A 16,932-nucleotide genomic window follows, 5' to 3' on the forward strand; every position below is an offset into this window, starting at 1 on the left:
GGGCAACTGGCTTGTGTACCATGACACACTGACATGTGTGTAGAGGTCAGAGGACAACTTTATGGAGTCGGTTCTGTCCTTCCGCCTCATGTGGGTGCCAGGGATTAAACTCAGGCCATTAGGTTTTTGCCAGAAGTAGTATCTTTTTATAGAGTTCTGGTCAGGTTTTGATGTTAGCTGGGCATGATGGTACACACCCTTGATCCCAAAACTTGGTAGGCAGATGTAGGGGGATCTTTGTGAGTTCAGGTCAGCCAAGGCTGAGGCAACATAATGAGATCCTGTGTTGCTGTTGTTACTGTTTTAGAGTTTCACTCTGTAGCCTTGGTTGTTCTTGAACTCAATATGTAGACCAAGTTGTCCCCCAATTCACAGAATCCTATCTGCCTTTGTTTCCTGAGTGCTGGAATTAAAGGCGTGCACCACACACCTGGGGAAGAGACCTGTTTTTAAAATCGAAACAAAATGAAGAGAACTAGCAGGTGGTTGTTGATTTAAAGAACTTTATTTATTCGCACATGCCCATGTACTATGTATATATCTTTACAGAAATAATTAGCAGAGTGTAGTGGCACACACTTGTAATCCCAGCGCTTGGGTGATGGGAGCAGGAGCAGGAAGATTAGGAGTTCAAGGTTTGGTTGCATGAAGTAGAGGTTTGACTGGGCTACAGGAGAACCCCGTTGGAGAATAGGACAAGGCGGGGCAGAGGTGGAGGGGGGAGGAGTGTTGCGGGGTATTTGATCACAATGTGAAACTCTTTACTGTGTTATTTACTGGAAAAACCTGCTTATGAAAACACTGTGGTGTGGCTTAGTCTTAGCACACACCTTTAATCCAAGAACTTTCTTGCCTGAATATTGTAACCAGGATTAAATAAAGTCAATCAAGGTCAAGAGGCAGAGCAAGCAATTAGTTGACAGGAAGTGAACACAGGACTATTAAGAAAAAAACTATAGAGAGTAAGAGGGAGACAGGAGGATGGTTAGAGAGATGGACACACAGGAAGTAGAAGGGAGGGACACTGAGTTTGAAGGAGATTTTTGAGACAGTGGCTTGGGAGAGATCCCTTCTGGGACGTTGGCTGAGGAGGAAGGTCAGCGGGATACTTTCTCTGCCTCCTCTGCGTTCGCAGACTTTCACTTCAGCATCTGGCTCCCAAGTCTTCATTGGTGAAATCGAATGATGGGAATTTTGTTTAAAAAAAAAAAAAAAGACAGAGGAGAAGGAAAGGGAAGGGAGGAGGGAAAGAAGAATTAGCAATCAATTTTCAACAAAGCCCATTCATTTGGGGGATTACAAATTGGTAAGTCTAAGACCCCAAAACTTAGTCTTACCTATCATGCCCTGCTGCTTGTGTATTGGTGCCAACCTTCAGATCTAATGAGAGATCAAGGTGTGGCTGTAGTTCACCGTTCCTTACTGAAGAAGTCCCGTCCCTTGTCCCTGAGTCATCCCCCCCCCCACCTGTGTATTTCTGTTAGGTCACAGGTGATTCCACTAGGCTCCTCTCAGGGACCTAGAAAGCTTACTCCATCACCTGCAACCATCAACCTGCCATCGCTAGGTGCAACAGATGTGGACTGTGTTTAAAAGGACTGCCCACCACTCCAGCTCCCTCTCTCTGTTCTCACATGTTCCAGGCTGGTCTCTTTACCCGTTTCTGTCCTCTCCCCCTCCCCCACCCCCACCTCTCTGCCTGTCTACATGTCTATTGGTCTGCCTCCACCCCTTTCCAGACCCTTCCTCCTCTCCCTTCCTCCAGCGAGTCCCCTTATACCAGATCTGTTGCATGGCGTACTTCCTGGGAGGCATACCTTAAGGCATGGGACTGCCAGGTACCCCCTCACCACATTGTATTTCATAACAATTTCCAGCACTGTTTTATTGTTAGTTGTTAATTACCACGTAGCTCTGGCTGGCCGGGAATTTGCTATGTAGACCAGGCTGGCCTGGAACTCATAGAGATTCTCCTGCCTCTGCCTTTAATCCTGAGTGCTAGGATTAAAGTCAAGAGCTACAACACCTGGGTTCCATCCCAGGTTCAAACTTACTACATAACCGAGGGTGACCTTAAACTTCTGATATAGGTCCTTCCTTTACTTACAAGCATGGGCTGCCATACTTGGTTTATCTATGCTGGGCTGGAGTCCAGGGCTTCGTGTATACTAGGCAAGCGCGCTCTACCAACTGATACTAGGCAAGGGCACTCTACCAACTGAGCTGTATCCCAACCCTTTCCAAATCTTTTTAGAATGAAATATGCTATAGGAAGCATCTGGCAACAAAGCAAGCAATCCAGGGACATGATCCCAAATCCCCGCCCAAGCCTTGTTTTGCACTCTATGACTGTAGAATTCATCACATGACCCAGCATCCTTAACTGTTTGGGCAGCTATCAAGTGCTTGCCTCTGCATTCTTCACCCTTGACGAGTGTTGTGGCTTCCCTGGCAAATGTAATGTAGGTAAGGTAGTCTGGTTTGGAGGAAGAAAATGGGTTCAGCACCTTGACTTCTTCTGCAGTGGAGATCCTGTTGGGATGGCTTGGGTATCAGTAAAGTCATAATCCTGATCCACGCATGGCAATTTTCCACTGTCGTCTGGGAGATCAGAGCCAGAGGCCAGAAGTGTAGACAGTGCTTCCATCCCGGGAGAGGTAGCTTTGGTAGTTGTGGGGATGGGGAAGGCTGCAAAGGATGGGACAAAGGTCCTAGAGTTGCTGGCTAACTGTACACAGAGGGCGGTGTCCTTGGGAAGAGACTGGAAATGGATGCTCAGGGTTGGTTGTGACCCAAAGTGGTTCCTACATTTCAGGACCAGTACCCATTCCAGTGAGCGATGTAGGGCTAGGGAAAGTGGAGAGAGAGAGAGAGAGAGAGAGAGAGAGAGAGAGAGAGAGAGAGAGAGAGAGAGAGAGCGCGAGCGAGCGCGCCTGCCTGCTGTGAATGATCTGAGAGTCTGAGAGGCCTGGAAGACAAAGACTCGCTTTGTGCCCGTGCAAGCACTTGGGTGCTGTGTGTGCACTCTCTATGTGTGCAAGCTCTTGGATGCCACATGCGCACAAGCATTCACCAACTACCCAGGAATTGGATCTCCACTTCTGGTCTGAAGCAAATGGCCTGTTTGTTAAATGGAGAACCTTTGTCTCCATTAGGAAGCATTCAGCTCCAGCAATTAGCCCCTAGGGTGAAGGAGCCTCTGTCCCAAACCTCTGTCCCAAACAGTGTTTTGAAGAGCAGGGGTTTCCTAATGGATGGTAAATCATCAATTAACCCAGGGCTAGGGTAAGCTGAAAATAGACTTCTCAAGGAAAGGATTATCTTTAAATTGTTAGCGCTGATTGACATTATCTGGGGACATAGTCTTCTGTAGGGAGCTAATCTCCACCCCAAGCTGGATGGTTACAAAGATGTGAGGCATTCTAGTTACTTGACTTAAAATCGAGTTTAGAAAGGACCTTCTAGGTCCTTGGAGGCTGAGGGAAAGACCATAGTTCCCTTTCAAAATAAACAACCATTTTATGTCCTTCAAAATTGTTAGTTATAATTCTATTAAATTGGTAGGGTTTTTTTTTTTTTTTTAAAGAGGAGCGCTGTCTATTTTGTGATGGTGTTTTGAAATAATACTATTTCTTAGTTAAGCACAATGCAGATGGGGCAGCGAATTGTGTTTTTAATTAAGGCCTACAAGTTAAATAAATAAAATGTCTTTTGGGCTGTCTTCTGCTTTCTGGTGTCTCACAATAATAGCAGGTGTAGGAAGTGGCTTCTTGAGCCAAGACTCTGTCCCAATTAAGTGCATAGGTGGCTTTAGAAGTCGTGGCCCACCTTGCGTCCTGAGTGCAGAGGTTTGGTTTTGAATGGTGAACATGTGTCCTGGAAATGGTGCCAGGTTCCACACGAAGCTGTGAATGTGTCTGATGCCACCGGCTTGTTTATTTTAAATGCTTAAAACAGGAGGCTGTGCGCTCTATATTGCACCACAGTTTTTATTTATTCTTTAAATAATTTATTTATTTTTACCTTATGTGTATCAGTGCTTTGCCTACATGGTGTGAGGGTGTCAAATCCCCTGAAACTGGAGTTACTGACACTTGTGAAGTCCCATGTGGGTGCTGGAAATGGAACCTTGGAAGAGCAGCCGGTGTGCTTAACCACTGAGCCATCCCTCCAGTCCTGCACCACAGTTTTTAAAAGTGCATAAAAATTACAACCTCCTAATCCCCCAACAACCATTGACAGACTTAAGTGTGTACTGCTAGGACAAAAGTTTAGCAGAGTTTCCCCTAATACTATACACACTTAAGTCGGCCACACCTAAGTCATGAGGCTCAAAAAACAATCCTTTAAAACACAGGTTAGTAATTGCAGTCACTCATTGACTTGTAATTTGAAAGGCTGCCAAGTGTTACTGAAACTTCAGAAACCTCCAGAGGTTAAAGGTTATGGTCAGGGTGGGGGATTTCAAATCTGAGAGGAAACAAAGGAAGAGGCCTCCTTAGCCCTAGAGGAGACCTGCGACAATGACAACCCCTGACTATGATTGATGATAACATTTGCAAAAGCAAACTATCCTCTGGGACCATCTGGAAGGCTCTCTAGAAAGACCTGCAGCTTTTGATGAACCAGACGCTTTGTCACCAGGCTGCATTGCAGGGGAGCAGGTTTGCCCCAACCTCGGTTTGCAAAGCCTAAATGATTTTGCCTGGATTAGAAGTGAGGGACTCACGGCCATGGGTAGAGCGGCACTCAACAATGGGTGGGGCCAGAGAGATGTCTCTGGATAGAAGGCATAGTTTGAAAAGGGTGTTTGCTCCATAATTGTCGTTGGGGTGTGTGTGTTGTTTTATTTAGGTTTGACTTAAGTCTAGGTTTAAAAAGGAAAAGAAAAAAACCATATATGATTTAGAAATTCCATTTCTGGATATGCAGCTAAAGCACATAAGGAGTCTGTTGAAGGTATGTCTGTAGTCAGTGTTCATAGCCACATTATCCATAATCGCAAACCCAGAGTCAACCAACGTAAGTGTCCATTTATAGGTGAATAGAGGAATGTGGTGTCAGATTTTGGATGCTCTCACAGGCAGATACAAGAAACGTTGAAGTCACATAAGCCCAGGGGAGCCTGGCAAAATCCCTTAGGGTTTGGGGTGGAGAATTCAGAATGCAAAGTTGTCTTTTTTGCTAAATGCCTATCAGACTCACGTCTTTGAAAAGCAAAATGTTTAGCTAGGCCTAGGGGTGCAGGCCTGAAATCCCAGTGATTCAGGGAGGGAGACTGAAAGGAGACGAGGAGTGCAAGACCTACCTGGTTTATATCTGGGTTACTTAGCAAGATCCTGTCTTCAAGTAAAAACAATACATTTAAAATGTAGCCAAGCTCTAGGTTTAATCTACACAATGAACACACACATTCAAGACAGAGACAGAGACACACAGAGAGAGACACTCTCAAGTTGAGCCTGTGTAAGACAGGAAGTCTATACATCAAAGCAACTCTTGGGCTGAGGTCACCCTTCTGGCCCCTACAACCACCCCGCACTCACAGCTTGAACTGTTTGTAGGTTGTGTTCCTGAGACATCAAGCCCCCCCACTCCCCCTGCCACTGCCATTTCCTGTTCTCAGATTCCCCCAACCCCCCACCTTCTCAGTCCTGCCTGTTTGGGGAGAGGTCCACATCCGGAATGGCCTGGCTGTTCCAAGATCTTAGCTATTGTACTGGAACCTGTGTACAAGACAAACAGACATTCTTGGGAGGGGCTCCGCAGTATCTGGAGAATTCCAGCCACTCTGCTGGAAAAAACTCACTCACCTAGAGTGTTAAGGGAGATGGAGAATGCCAGGCATCCTGAGGCTGGGTGGCCAAGCCCAGCCTTTTCTCCTCGCTAAGGTGCTGTGAAGGGTCTCCTACACGTTGTTCCTTTGTTTTTCTAAATCCCGTTTTTTTGTGTGTGTGCGGGGGGGGGGGGGGGGTGCGTATGTGCCACAGCCTGAAAGAGCAGCTTTCCTTCTACCCTGGGTTTCTTAGAGATGGGACTGAGGTCATCAAATTTGGTTACAAGTAAGTTCACCAGCTGAGCCTTCTTGTCTACCCTCTAGTTATTCTTTATTTGTTGTTTTTGTTTTGAGACAAGGTTTCACACTGCAGCTTTGGCAGTCCTAGGACTCCCTATGGAAGCCAGGCTGGCCCAGAACTCATAAAAATCTGCCTGTCTCTGCCTTCCTAGTGTTGGGCTTAAAACCTTTTTTCTTTTTTAAGATTTATTTTTATGAGTATTTTGCCTGTGTATATGAATGTGCATCACGTGCATGTCTGGTGACCACAGCACTGGATCCCCAGGACAGATGGTTATGAGACTCCATGTGGGTTCTGGGAACTGAACTCAGGCCTTCTCATCTCCGCTCCCTCCCAACCATTTCTCCTACTCTCTCCAGTTCATCCTTTATCTAGCCTTGGCACGGTGTGTGTTGTGGGGCAGCAGGCAGAGGTGCCAAGGTGCATCTCTCCATAGAAACTTTGGAGAACAGAAAACAGGGCTTAGCTCTCGCCTGCTCTTCCGGAACTTGCTATGTGTCTTTGGGTAAATTACTTCAGCTCTGAACTTCAGTGTCATCTGTGAAATGGGATTAGCAGACCTCACTGCTGGAAGCATAGGACAGCATAAGTTAAAGGCTAGCAGAGTGCTACACAGGCCAGAGATTAGGTTGATAACCTCCTTTATTCTTATCTGTACCATTTGTTTTCTATAATGCCAATATCCAGAAAGTGCATGAGTGTACACACACACACGCACACACCAGTGCGTGGTTCTAATTTCCTAGAGATAATATCCAGGAAACATTTTTTGTTCTGCGTCCACGGAGCACTGACTTCTGGACTGCCACACGTACACTCATACCAAAATCAAGCTCCTCATGTTAAAATGACATGGGATTTGCCTACCATATTTAATCTCTTCTAGATTCCTTTCAATACCCAACACGATGTAATGCTGTGTGACAAGTTGGTGTAATGTGTTGTTTTAGGGGAACACGTGGGAAGAGTGTGTACCTGTTTGGTACCAGCGCAGTGTTCTATTTCCCAGCCATGCTTGGCTGAGTCTGTTCACAGGGAAACTAGGACTGTGTAGGGTTGGCAGTAGATGGCCAAGGAGAAAAAGGATCCAGTGGCCAGCCTGCTTGTTAGATGAGCCTCAAGTTCAGGTTGCCCCAGTTTCTACTTTTACATGTAAAAAGGAGTTAGTGGCTGAAGGTCTGGAGCCCGGCTGCCTTGCCTCCAGCTTTGCAGTTCATTCAGCTGGGCCTTTAGACAGGGAAGTTCTCCGACTCTAACTGGACTGGGTGGAACAAGCCTGTAACCCCTGCTACTCAAGAGGCCGGAAGCAGGAGGATCATAAATTCAAGGCCAGCCTGGGCAGCTCAACCTAGTGAAACCTCGTCTCAAAATAAAGTACAAAGAGTGCTCGAGTCTATAGAATTCAGTGGTGAAACACTAGCCTACCATGTGGGAGGCCTTAGATTCACCTCCTAGTACTGCTAAATAATAAGCATATAAACAGTAGATTAGACAGACAGACAGACAGACAGACAGACGGGTAGATAGATATGTAGATGGATAGATATGTAGATAGATAGATGGGGGATGAATAGATTAGATAGATAGATAGATAGATGGATAGATAGATAGATAGATAGATAGATAGATAGATAGATAGATAGATAAAACGATAAGAACTCTCTTCATGAGCCATAGAATAGTTGCAAGAATATCAGCTTCAAGCTTGGCATGGCGTCATGTACCTTTAATTCCAGGAGTTGGGAGGCAGAGACAGGCTACTCTCTGTGAGTCAAAGTGAGCCTGGTCTATATGGAGCAGCAGTTCTCAACCTCCTTGGGCTCACATATAGATAGATACCCTACATATCAGATGTTTATGTCATGATTTATCACAGTGACAAGATGGCAGTTATGAAGTAGCAAGGAAATCTTTATTTTGGGAGGGTCACCACATCATGTATTAAAGGGTCTCAGCATTAGGAAAGACGAGAACCACTGACAGAGTTCTAGGCTAGCCAGAGCTCCACAGTGAGATCCTGTCGTAAACCAACATATTCTAAGCTGAATGGTGGTAGTGGTGCAGGTACCAGCCTTTAAACCCAGCACTGGGGAGGCAGAGGCAGATGGATCTCTGAGTTTGAGGTCAGGACAGCCACGCTTACATAGAAAAACCTTATCTCGAAAAACAACAAACCAATAAAAACAAAATACATTTAAAAAATACTGGCTTCACAGGCTTGTTTTAAGGAACTGAAGTGATTGTGTGTGGAAATCCTGACTTATACCTGGTATATCACAGGTAATAAAGGTTCTGATCATCGGATTGGCCTTGGCCAGCACATTTTCGTGGACCCCCGCCCCTTATCATCAGTTCCAGCTGTCTTGTATGGCTTCTTCATTCAGCTCTGTATTGCAGGCTTCGGCTCTGCTGAGGGAGCTGGGAAGCCTGCAGTGGTAGCTGTGTGAAGAAGAGCTATTTCTCATGTATTTCTTTGCTCTTTCTGGCTTTAACACTCTGCACAAAGACCAGGAGTTGACTCATGCTTGAGGGCCTCGTTTTCCTAGTCATAAGTGGTTTATGTCGTCCTTGAGGTGGCCTTATAAGGTCAGCACATTCACTTGCTATTCCTGCACTAACAAGCTACCTCAATTACAGTGTCTTACAGCAATGCCAGGGTAATGCTAGCCCAGGAGGAAATGAAGCAGCCAGGTGGGCTGCTCCCGCAGGCTCGGAGGGAGAATCTGTTCCCTGCATCCAGCCTGACTGCTACCATGGCCGATTATTCCCCACTTGTAGATGAGGAGTCCATTGTCACACAGAGCCCTCCTCTGTGTATCACTATGTCATCTCTTCTTACAAAGATGCCTGTCTTTGCAGTGAGAGCCATGTTCACCCAGGGTGACCTCATAGTAGCACGGTATATTTGCAGAGACCCTGCTTCCTTATAAGGTTGAAATCTGAAATTCAAGTTGGATGTGAATTTGGGGAAACATGACTCAACTCACAACCATAATTCTAAAAGTAAAAAAAAAAAAAGTGTGTGTGTGTGTGTGTGTGTGTGTGTGAGAGAGAGAGAGAGAGAGAGAGAGAGAGAGAGAGTTTATTAGTCAGAAGTCAGAGGTCAGAGGTCAGAGGACAAATTAGTTCTCTTCTTTCACCCTGGATTCCAGGGATCAAGCTCGGCTCTTCAGGCTCGTGAGATAAGCCACCTCCCTAGCCCGAAACAACAGTCTCAAGCCCTTTTAACAGAGGAGGGATCTAAAAATCAAGGAGCATATGAGGGCCTCATATCATCAGTGAGTGATACCAGAGGTTCAGACAAGGCCCTTCTCTCCTGAAGACCTGCGTCCTTCCCACTGTATCATCTTACCTTGAAACATACTAGCCCATAGCGAGGTGGTGAGCAGCAAGTGTCCCCAGATCAAAGTGGGTGGATGGGGTCAACCAGATGTTTGTTGCAACAGCCAGCACAGTTGCACGACCCTTGCTTCTGGTCCTCAGAAATGACCGTTTCCCCACAGTTAGTTTGACTCTTTGGCTCTTAGCCACAGGGCTCTGATGCAGGTCTCACAGCCAGGCAGGAGAAATGGCCTAGAAATAGAGAAGGGAGAAGCTGGCTCAGCAGTTATGAGCACTGGCTGCCCTTTCAGAGGCCTCAAGTTCAATTCCCAGCACCCACATGGCAGCCCACAATTGTCTGTCACTCCAGTTCCAGGGGATCTGACACCTTCACCTGGACTAACATGCAGGCAAAACACCAATGCACATGAATCATTTTTAAGAACACCAATAAAATTAAGAGAAACAAAGCAGACAGGGTCAGGTTCTCCGGGCTACTAGAGAGCAGTGGGAGGGGTCATGGACTGGGTCCATGGCTCCCTGCTGATCCTTCTCCTCTGCTTCTCGCTGTCACAAAGGTTCTGCCTTCCTTCTGCTGTAGGGGTTCTTTCCTGGCTTTGAGAGCCATAAGGGCATGGTTGGAAGGAGGTAGACATCCCTCTGCTGCTCCCCAGAACTGGCTGCCTGAACCTCACAGAGATGATGGTCCTCATGTACTCTGGAGAGAAGAACTGTGCACAAGAGGCAAGATTCTAGGTGTTCCCTCTAACTTGGAGTTGCAACTAGAGTCAGGTTTGAAGTCAAGAATGTGTATCTTACAAAAACTATAAAGGTATCCTGGTAACCAGGCTCAGCCGGAGCATCGGTAGAAGGCATGGTGCCTTTGCTTACAGAAGCCTAGATTTAGCAAGCCCAGGGTATTATTTTTTAGAGTTCACTCAAAGCTTTTGATGTATTTTGCAAAAAACAGAGAGTTGAGTCCAGATCAATGAATTCGGTCCTCTGTGTGGTGTGTGTGTGTGTGTGTGTGTGTGTGTGTGTGTGTGTGAGAGAGAGAGAGAGAGAGAGAGAGAGAGAGAGAGAGAGAGAAAGAGAGAGAGACAGAGACAGAGACAGAGAGAGACAGAGACAGAGAGAGACAGAGACAGAGAGAGACAGAGACAGAGAGAGAGAGACAGAGAGAGAGGTAGGAGAGAGAGAGGTGGGAGAGAGGTGGGTAGGGAAGATACTAGATTGATTACCAGTGGAGGAGGCAGGAGCCATTTTGTTCTGAGACGGTCTCTCAATCCTCCTGCCTCAGCCTCCCAAGTGCCAGGATTACCATGGCAGCTGAAGGCTCTTATTTAGAGATTCTCCTCCAAATCTTCATTTGGCTGTTCAGATCTGAAACTCATCAATGGGGGTTTCCTAAGGCATTGTCTGTGACATAGTTCATAAAATTAAGTTCTGTGACTTTTGACACCCCAGGGAAGAATCCAGTTACTCACAGAGTGTTGCACAACCTTTTCTGGGAAAGGGAAGCTCCTGAAAGGGAAATGTCTCCGGACAGCCCTGGTTGCTTATCTTCCACGGAGAAGGGAGGTTATGCTGTCAGGCAGCTGTGGAGAGGGGACAGTCCGCTCCTACGATGGGACAGACTCAGGAATTTGCTGGACAGAAGGCCAAGCTGGGATAGCATTGGTTCATCCTGAGTCAGGGCTGCACTGTTGCATATGTGAATCATGACACAGCTATCTGGGGGAGAGGGAAATGGCTCATTGAATAAGAAGGCTGTTGTGCAAGCGTGGGAACCTGAGTTCAAAGTCATAGCACCCATGGAGCAGCTAGCCTAGGTACTGGGACTTGTGTCCCCAGTGCTGCGTGTGTGCATGGTGGCGTGTGGGTGGGTGGGAGGGGGTCAGAGACCAGAAAATCTGCGGGCTTGCTGGCCATGTAGTGAGAAGCACTGTCACATGAGAATATGGTGGAATGGGATAGAGCAGGACACCCAAGCCCCCCTGGTCTCTGGTCTCTGGTCTCTGTGTATGTGTTGGCATCCTCCTACCTTCTGGAATATATATATATATATATACACACACATATATATATACACATATATATATATGTATATGATACTCTTGACAGAAGCTTACACCCACACCCACACACATATACACACACAGACACACGTACACACAGCACACACAAATGGTAAACAAAGTCAGGTGTGTAGCCCGTGACTATATCCCTAGCACTTGTAGGTGGAGGCAGGAGAATTATGAATTCAAACTCACTGCAAGCGCCTTCCGCTCATCTCCTCTCCACCTCCTAAGTGTCTGAGTTACAGATGTGTGCCACGGGACCTGGCTTTGTCTACATTTTCATGTACTTAATCCTTTTTTCAGAAGACAATAAATATACACACGTGAAAAATCAGAAGGTGCCGTGAGGCGTGGAGCAAAGAGGCTTACTTGGGTCTCCATTCCAAAACCTTTGGATCAGGAAAGGTGTGTGTGTAGGCTAAGATCTTATACAGTAAGGCCCTGGTGCCTTGTACCCGTTATAAATAGGAGTGGAATAAAACCCTTCCGCCAGAGTGATAACGTTCTGTCAAGGGGTGTGTCTAAGATGGAGCTCAGCTTTCTTCCAGGAACCAACCCATTTTAGAGGCTGCAGTCACTGGCTTTGCTTCTCTTTCTCCTTCCCTTTACCCCTTCCCCTCCCCCCCCCACATCTGACCTCACTTTGCCCCTCTCCATGCTGACACTGTGGAGCTCTGCAGTGAGTTTTGTGCATTTACCCAGTTTCCTTCACTTTACAGACCCGAGAACATGGACTCTCAGAGAGGAGGCTAGCAGCAGGCCTAGGGTCTCACGGCAGCTCACTGCTTGTATTGCAGGCGCTTTAAGGATGCTCCTCTTGCGTCTTCTTTGGTAGCTCTGGGTGCTTCCTGTGTCTGCCTCCCTCCAGCACTGTTGCCTGCAGAGACAGAGCTCCTTCAGATGGGTTGGGCTGTGAACTCTGGCCAAAGCTCTGTTACTGACTAGCTGTATGTCTCTGTGGAGTGTTGGCCACCATGAGCTGGATTTTCCTCTCTACAGAGGATAGCCATCTCTATCTAATGAAAGATTAGACAGAAGGTGTCTAAGGGAATATAGCAGCCACCCGGCATATGTGCTTATGCTAACGGATGCTTGCTGGGTGGTGACTGTACGGGCTGTTGTCAGACGTAACCGCCAGGTCGTCACGGTTTTCATTTTGCTTCTCAACTGTAATGGTTAACACTGACTGACAACGTGATGCATCTAGAACCACCCAGGAGGCAAACCTCCCGGGACATCTGTGGGGGTTTGTAGATTGGGTTTGAGGTGCAAAAAACTTACCCTCTATGTGGGTGGCACATAATGTGTGAGGTCCTAGATTGAAAAGGAGAAAGCAAACTGAGGACCAGCCTCTGCTCTCTGACTGGGGACCCAGCATGGTCAGCTGCTCTCTGACTGGGGACCCAGCAAGGTCAGTGGCTTTCTGTTCCTGCTACTCTGACTTTTCCATTTTGATGGGCAGTACTTTAGAACCCTGAAGCAGAATATGGCCTCCCTTCCTTTAGCTTCTTTTCAAAAAGAGTAATAAATGCACCAGTCAAACAGGAAGGACCAAGATTTAAAATGGCTTCCCTTTTTCCAGTGTAAGGTTACATGAAGAATTAAAGTGGTGGCACAATTGTTTTTTCAACTCAGAAGACCCCCTGAATCCCAGTCTCAGAGCCTGTGCTGGAGGTGACTGGAGGACAAGCAGTAGTTGTGATTGGTTATCTGCTAGACTTCCAACCATTAGTGTGGTGACTCCACTGTCATCAAAGGGTCACCTCAGGTTATACTTCTAAAACCTGAACCCAGCGAGACCGTTTCATGTCTCACTTCACCTCTGAGGACAGAGCCATTTCAGAACAGTGAGTTTGCCACTGGGTTATTTTCTAAGCTCTGCCTTTTTTTTTTTTTTTTTTTTTTTTTTTTTTTTTTGTAGCTGGGCAGTGTGTTGTGCATGCATTGTATGAATAACCGTGCATAGGTGTGTGTGTGCGTGTGTGTGTGTGTGTGTGTGTGTGTTTGTGTGTGTGTGTTTGTGTGTGTGTTCATAAGCCGCATGTGTGTGCATTGCTTTGATGGAGTTACACTGACAAGGTCCACCTTCCGTAGCTAAGCAACAAAATGGACACTTTCCTAATTGTAGAGGTCAGAAGTGTGGGTGGGCAGGGTCCTTCTGGTTGGTTCTTTCCGAGGGTTCAGGGAAGCCTCTTTTTCAGGCCCATCTTCCTGGCTCATGGCTGGTTATTGTTTCTCTGTGTTACTACACTCCTCTCTGTCTGAATTTCCTCTGTTCTCCCTCAGTCGGGACCCACCCTTATGACCTCACTTAAACTCTCCTATTGTTATTGCTATGATTGCTAATGTTATTTGTCATAGTTCAAGTCATAAGCCAGGCTTCTGGGTATTAGGTGGTGGCATCTGAACCTGTGGGGAGGACACAACATAAGCCCACGAGAGCGCACATTGTATGCTCATAGCTGAACAAATGTGTGTTTGGTGAGCCATTGCATCCAATGAACTCCCCGTCATAAGCACACACATTACGTGGAAAATAGTGCTTTAAAGCTACGACTGTTTCCTCTTTTCTCCACAGAGATTTAAAAGCTACATTTTTTCCTACAGATCTCCCACTGATACAATAGGGTGGATGTGATGATGGGTCCCAGATAGCATCCTTGCCTCAGAGTATTCTCAAAGTCCTCTTCTGGTTTCTCATTCTTTGTTTTCTTTGCTCTTACCCAGGCTCCCCACCCCCCATACCCCCCATCACCTGCTCAGGGGATCTTTCTACTTCAGCCTCCTGAGTGTCTGGAACCCCATGGCCAGTACTGGTCCCTCGTGCGTAAGCAGACCAGTGGCGTTCCTCAGTGTGTGAGTTTCCTACCTCACCTTACATAAGACTGCTAAGTGGTGTCTTGAAGTGCCTTTCAGCTACACAGCAGAACATTCCAATTATTCCAAAGGGTCTAAGAGTTTCCCCAGGAGCTCTGGGATCACTAAGGTCAGGCTTTAGGAAATTCCTTGATATATCCAAATGTAGCACATTGTAGAAAGTGTCACTTGAATATTTGTAGGAAAGACTTTAACTTCCCTGTCAAAGGAAGCCTTCCTGCGTGGGCTCCAGCCACTGGTTACTCCTTTCTTCACCTTTGTGCCCAGGAGGGTCCTGAAAGATCCCTGGGAACCCTGCTTGCAATCTTTGGGCTGTTTATTCTGTCGCCAGAACAAATTGCTCTCAGACTGACCCCAGACCAGCTGGCCTCTTGGGACATGAAATCGCCTTGATGTCCTTTTCCCACTCAGTTTACTGTAAACCTGATGTCCTTTGTCTCTCTCACTAAAGAGAATGAGTTCATCATGGTGTTCACTTGGCCTGGGATTCTGACTCACTTTCCAGGCAGCCAGAGTCTCAGCTAGGCCCTGAATTTTTTCCAGGTCATCCTGAAGTTCCAGGGAATGATATGTACAGGACCTGGAGGCAGGGTTTGGAGCCCATGGGCGTCCTCAGAGAGTGAGCCCTGCTCCAGGATGCTTCCATAGTCATAGAATCTGATTCTGACAGAACAAGCCAGGGAAGCAGCTGCATTTGGGGCAGGCACCTCGACCCAAAGCAAACATTGCTCTTTTCTCGGTCAGCTATGAAGTGGTTGTGAGGTCTCAAACCCAGGACAAATGGCTAACTGAGGTGTGCCTATTAATATATCAAAGCCGACTCTGGCTACCAGGTTCTCCCAGCATCCCTCAGCTCTTCCTGTGACAGGGTCCTTCTGCTTGGTGTACCCTACCTCCTACCCTGAACCCTCCCGCCCCAGCATTTCTGGTCCCTACTTAACTCAGCCATTTTGGCTAAACCACTCTCTTGGCTTCCTGCTTTCTGGTTCCCAGTTCCTCTCTTGGTTTCCTGGCTTTCCCATTCTTCACTCCCCACTTAGCCCACTCCTCTCATGGCCCAGCTCGGTCTGCTGGTAATGTCCAGTTGGACTCTTCTAGATGTCTCTGCCTCTCTTATATCTGTATATTATATCTATATCTCTTATATTTCATATATCTATAATTAAAACCTAAACCTTTTAGGAGCAGTCAGGTCAGCTATCTATCTATCTATCTTTATTCAGTGGTAAGGCCACCTCACCCAGGATCCTATATGAGGTATCATGTATCCATTTAAAATGCATTTTACTAACACCTGCTACTTGGGAGGCTGAAGCAGGAGAATCACAAGTTCAAAGCCTGCTTAGGCTGCAGAGTGAGCTCGGAGTCAGTCTGAGTAATTTAGTGAGGTCCTGTAACAGATTTTAAAACAATAGCCACAATAATAGGAGGGTTAAAGATGAGCTCATCAGTAGAACACTGGCCTACCATGTGCAAGGTCCTGGGTCCTTTCTTAGCGTCACAAAACCAAATGAATTAATAAGTAATCGTATAGAAACCTTTAAATAACATAGAAAGTGCTTGTGAGATAATGGGGAATGTAGGAAGTTCACTATTAGGCTAGAGAGATGGCTCAGTGGTTAAGAGCACTGACTGCTCTTCCAGAGGTCCTGAGTTCAAATCCCAGCAACCACATGGTGGCTCACAACCATCTGTAATGAGATTCGATGCCCTCTTCTGGTGTGTCTGAAGACAGCTAAAGTTTACTTATATATAATAAATAAAAAATAAATCTTTTTTTAAAAAGTTCACTATCACATTGTTTTGTTTTGTTTTGTTTTCTTTTTATACTGGTTATAAGAAACCTAACTGAGCAAGCCAGGGGAAGGAAGCCAGTAAGCAGCACTCCTCCATGCTTAGATTTCTGCTCAAGACCTAACTTTTCTTAGTGATGACCTGTGAGATTAGAGTTGTAATAAACCCTCTTCTCCCCAAGTTGTTTTTGGTCATGGTGTTTCATTGCAGCAATAGACACCCACACATTTATTTTATATTATTTATATATAATAATACATATTGTCTGGTCTCAGCTACATTAAATATTCATTTGTTACCTCTTTTTTCCTTTGAGTATTGGGTCCTATGGAGTCTGTAGTGTTTAGCTTGGTGTGGTAGGTGGCACATATCTTTAACTTCAACCTGAGGGAGGAGAGGCAGGGGGATCTCGTTGATTAGAGGCCACTTTCTTCTATACAGCGAGTTCCATGGAGGCCAGCCAGGACTCCCCAGTGAGATCTTGTGTAAAAGAATAAAAAGGGCGTCACTTGTCTAGAATCCTTCAGATTTTTACAGACTCGGTAGCCAGCGTCAGCCCATATCTGAGTTTCAAAGAAGCACCAGTAACAGGTCACGTCAGCACCTTCGGGCTTTTGCTCTTCCCCTGCTTAGCACCGGAGCCTGACCAAGGCCACTAGCATTGCCTCTGGCAGGAAAGCAGCTGCCCTCCCATCCTGGGCCGACTGGGGAGGGGCCAGGCTTCTCTGAAGGGGACGAAAGTCCTTCTTGGTGTGAATGGCCTTTTAGGGAACAGAGGGAGG

At 46.5% G+C, this 16,932-nt stretch overlaps 1 protein-coding gene and 1 long non-coding RNA gene across 27 annotated transcripts in view; one reads left to right on the top strand and one right to left on the bottom strand.

Moving 5' to 3' along the window:
* Positions 1–16,932, top strand: part of Palm2akap2 (PALM2 and AKAP2 fusion) — a 461,068-nt gene that overhangs the window by 400,342 nt on the left and 43,794 nt on the right. The window contains exon 1 of one of the 24 annotated variants that reach the window (XM_087547956.1): positions 5,720–5,891. In XM_087547956.1, coding sequence (XP_087404082.1) covers positions 5,838–5,891 — 54 coding nt within the window. In that variant the 5' untranslated portion in view covers positions 5,720–5,837. 24 annotated transcript variants of the gene reach the window in all.
* LOC134486938 (uncharacterized) lies at positions 484–16,819 on the bottom strand. 3 transcript variants are annotated; one of them, XR_015620892.1, is made up of 6 exons: positions 12,178–12,298; positions 10,886–11,132; positions 10,640–10,781; positions 9,430–9,650; positions 2,508–2,688; positions 484–1,164 (listed from the first exon to the last, which is right to left on the bottom strand). It is a non-coding gene; the product is annotated as an uncharacterized LOC134486938 (long non-coding RNA). The 3 variants fall into 3 exon arrangements; XR_015620891.1 differs by lacking the exons at positions 10,640–10,781; positions 10,886–11,132 and adding exons at positions 16,450–16,534; positions 16,660–16,819 and having other exon boundaries at positions 486–1,164; positions 12,178–12,356; XR_015620893.1 differs by lacking the exons at positions 10,640–10,781; positions 10,886–11,132 and having other exon boundaries at positions 486–1,164; positions 12,201–12,351.

The sequence above is a fragment of the Rattus norvegicus genome, chromosome 5, assembly GCF_021556685.1.
Source record: "Rattus norvegicus strain SHRSP/BbbUtx chromosome 5, alternate assembly SHRSP_T2T, whole genome shotgun sequence".
Lineage (NCBI taxonomy): Eukaryota > Metazoa > Chordata > Mammalia > Rodentia > Muridae > Rattus > Rattus norvegicus.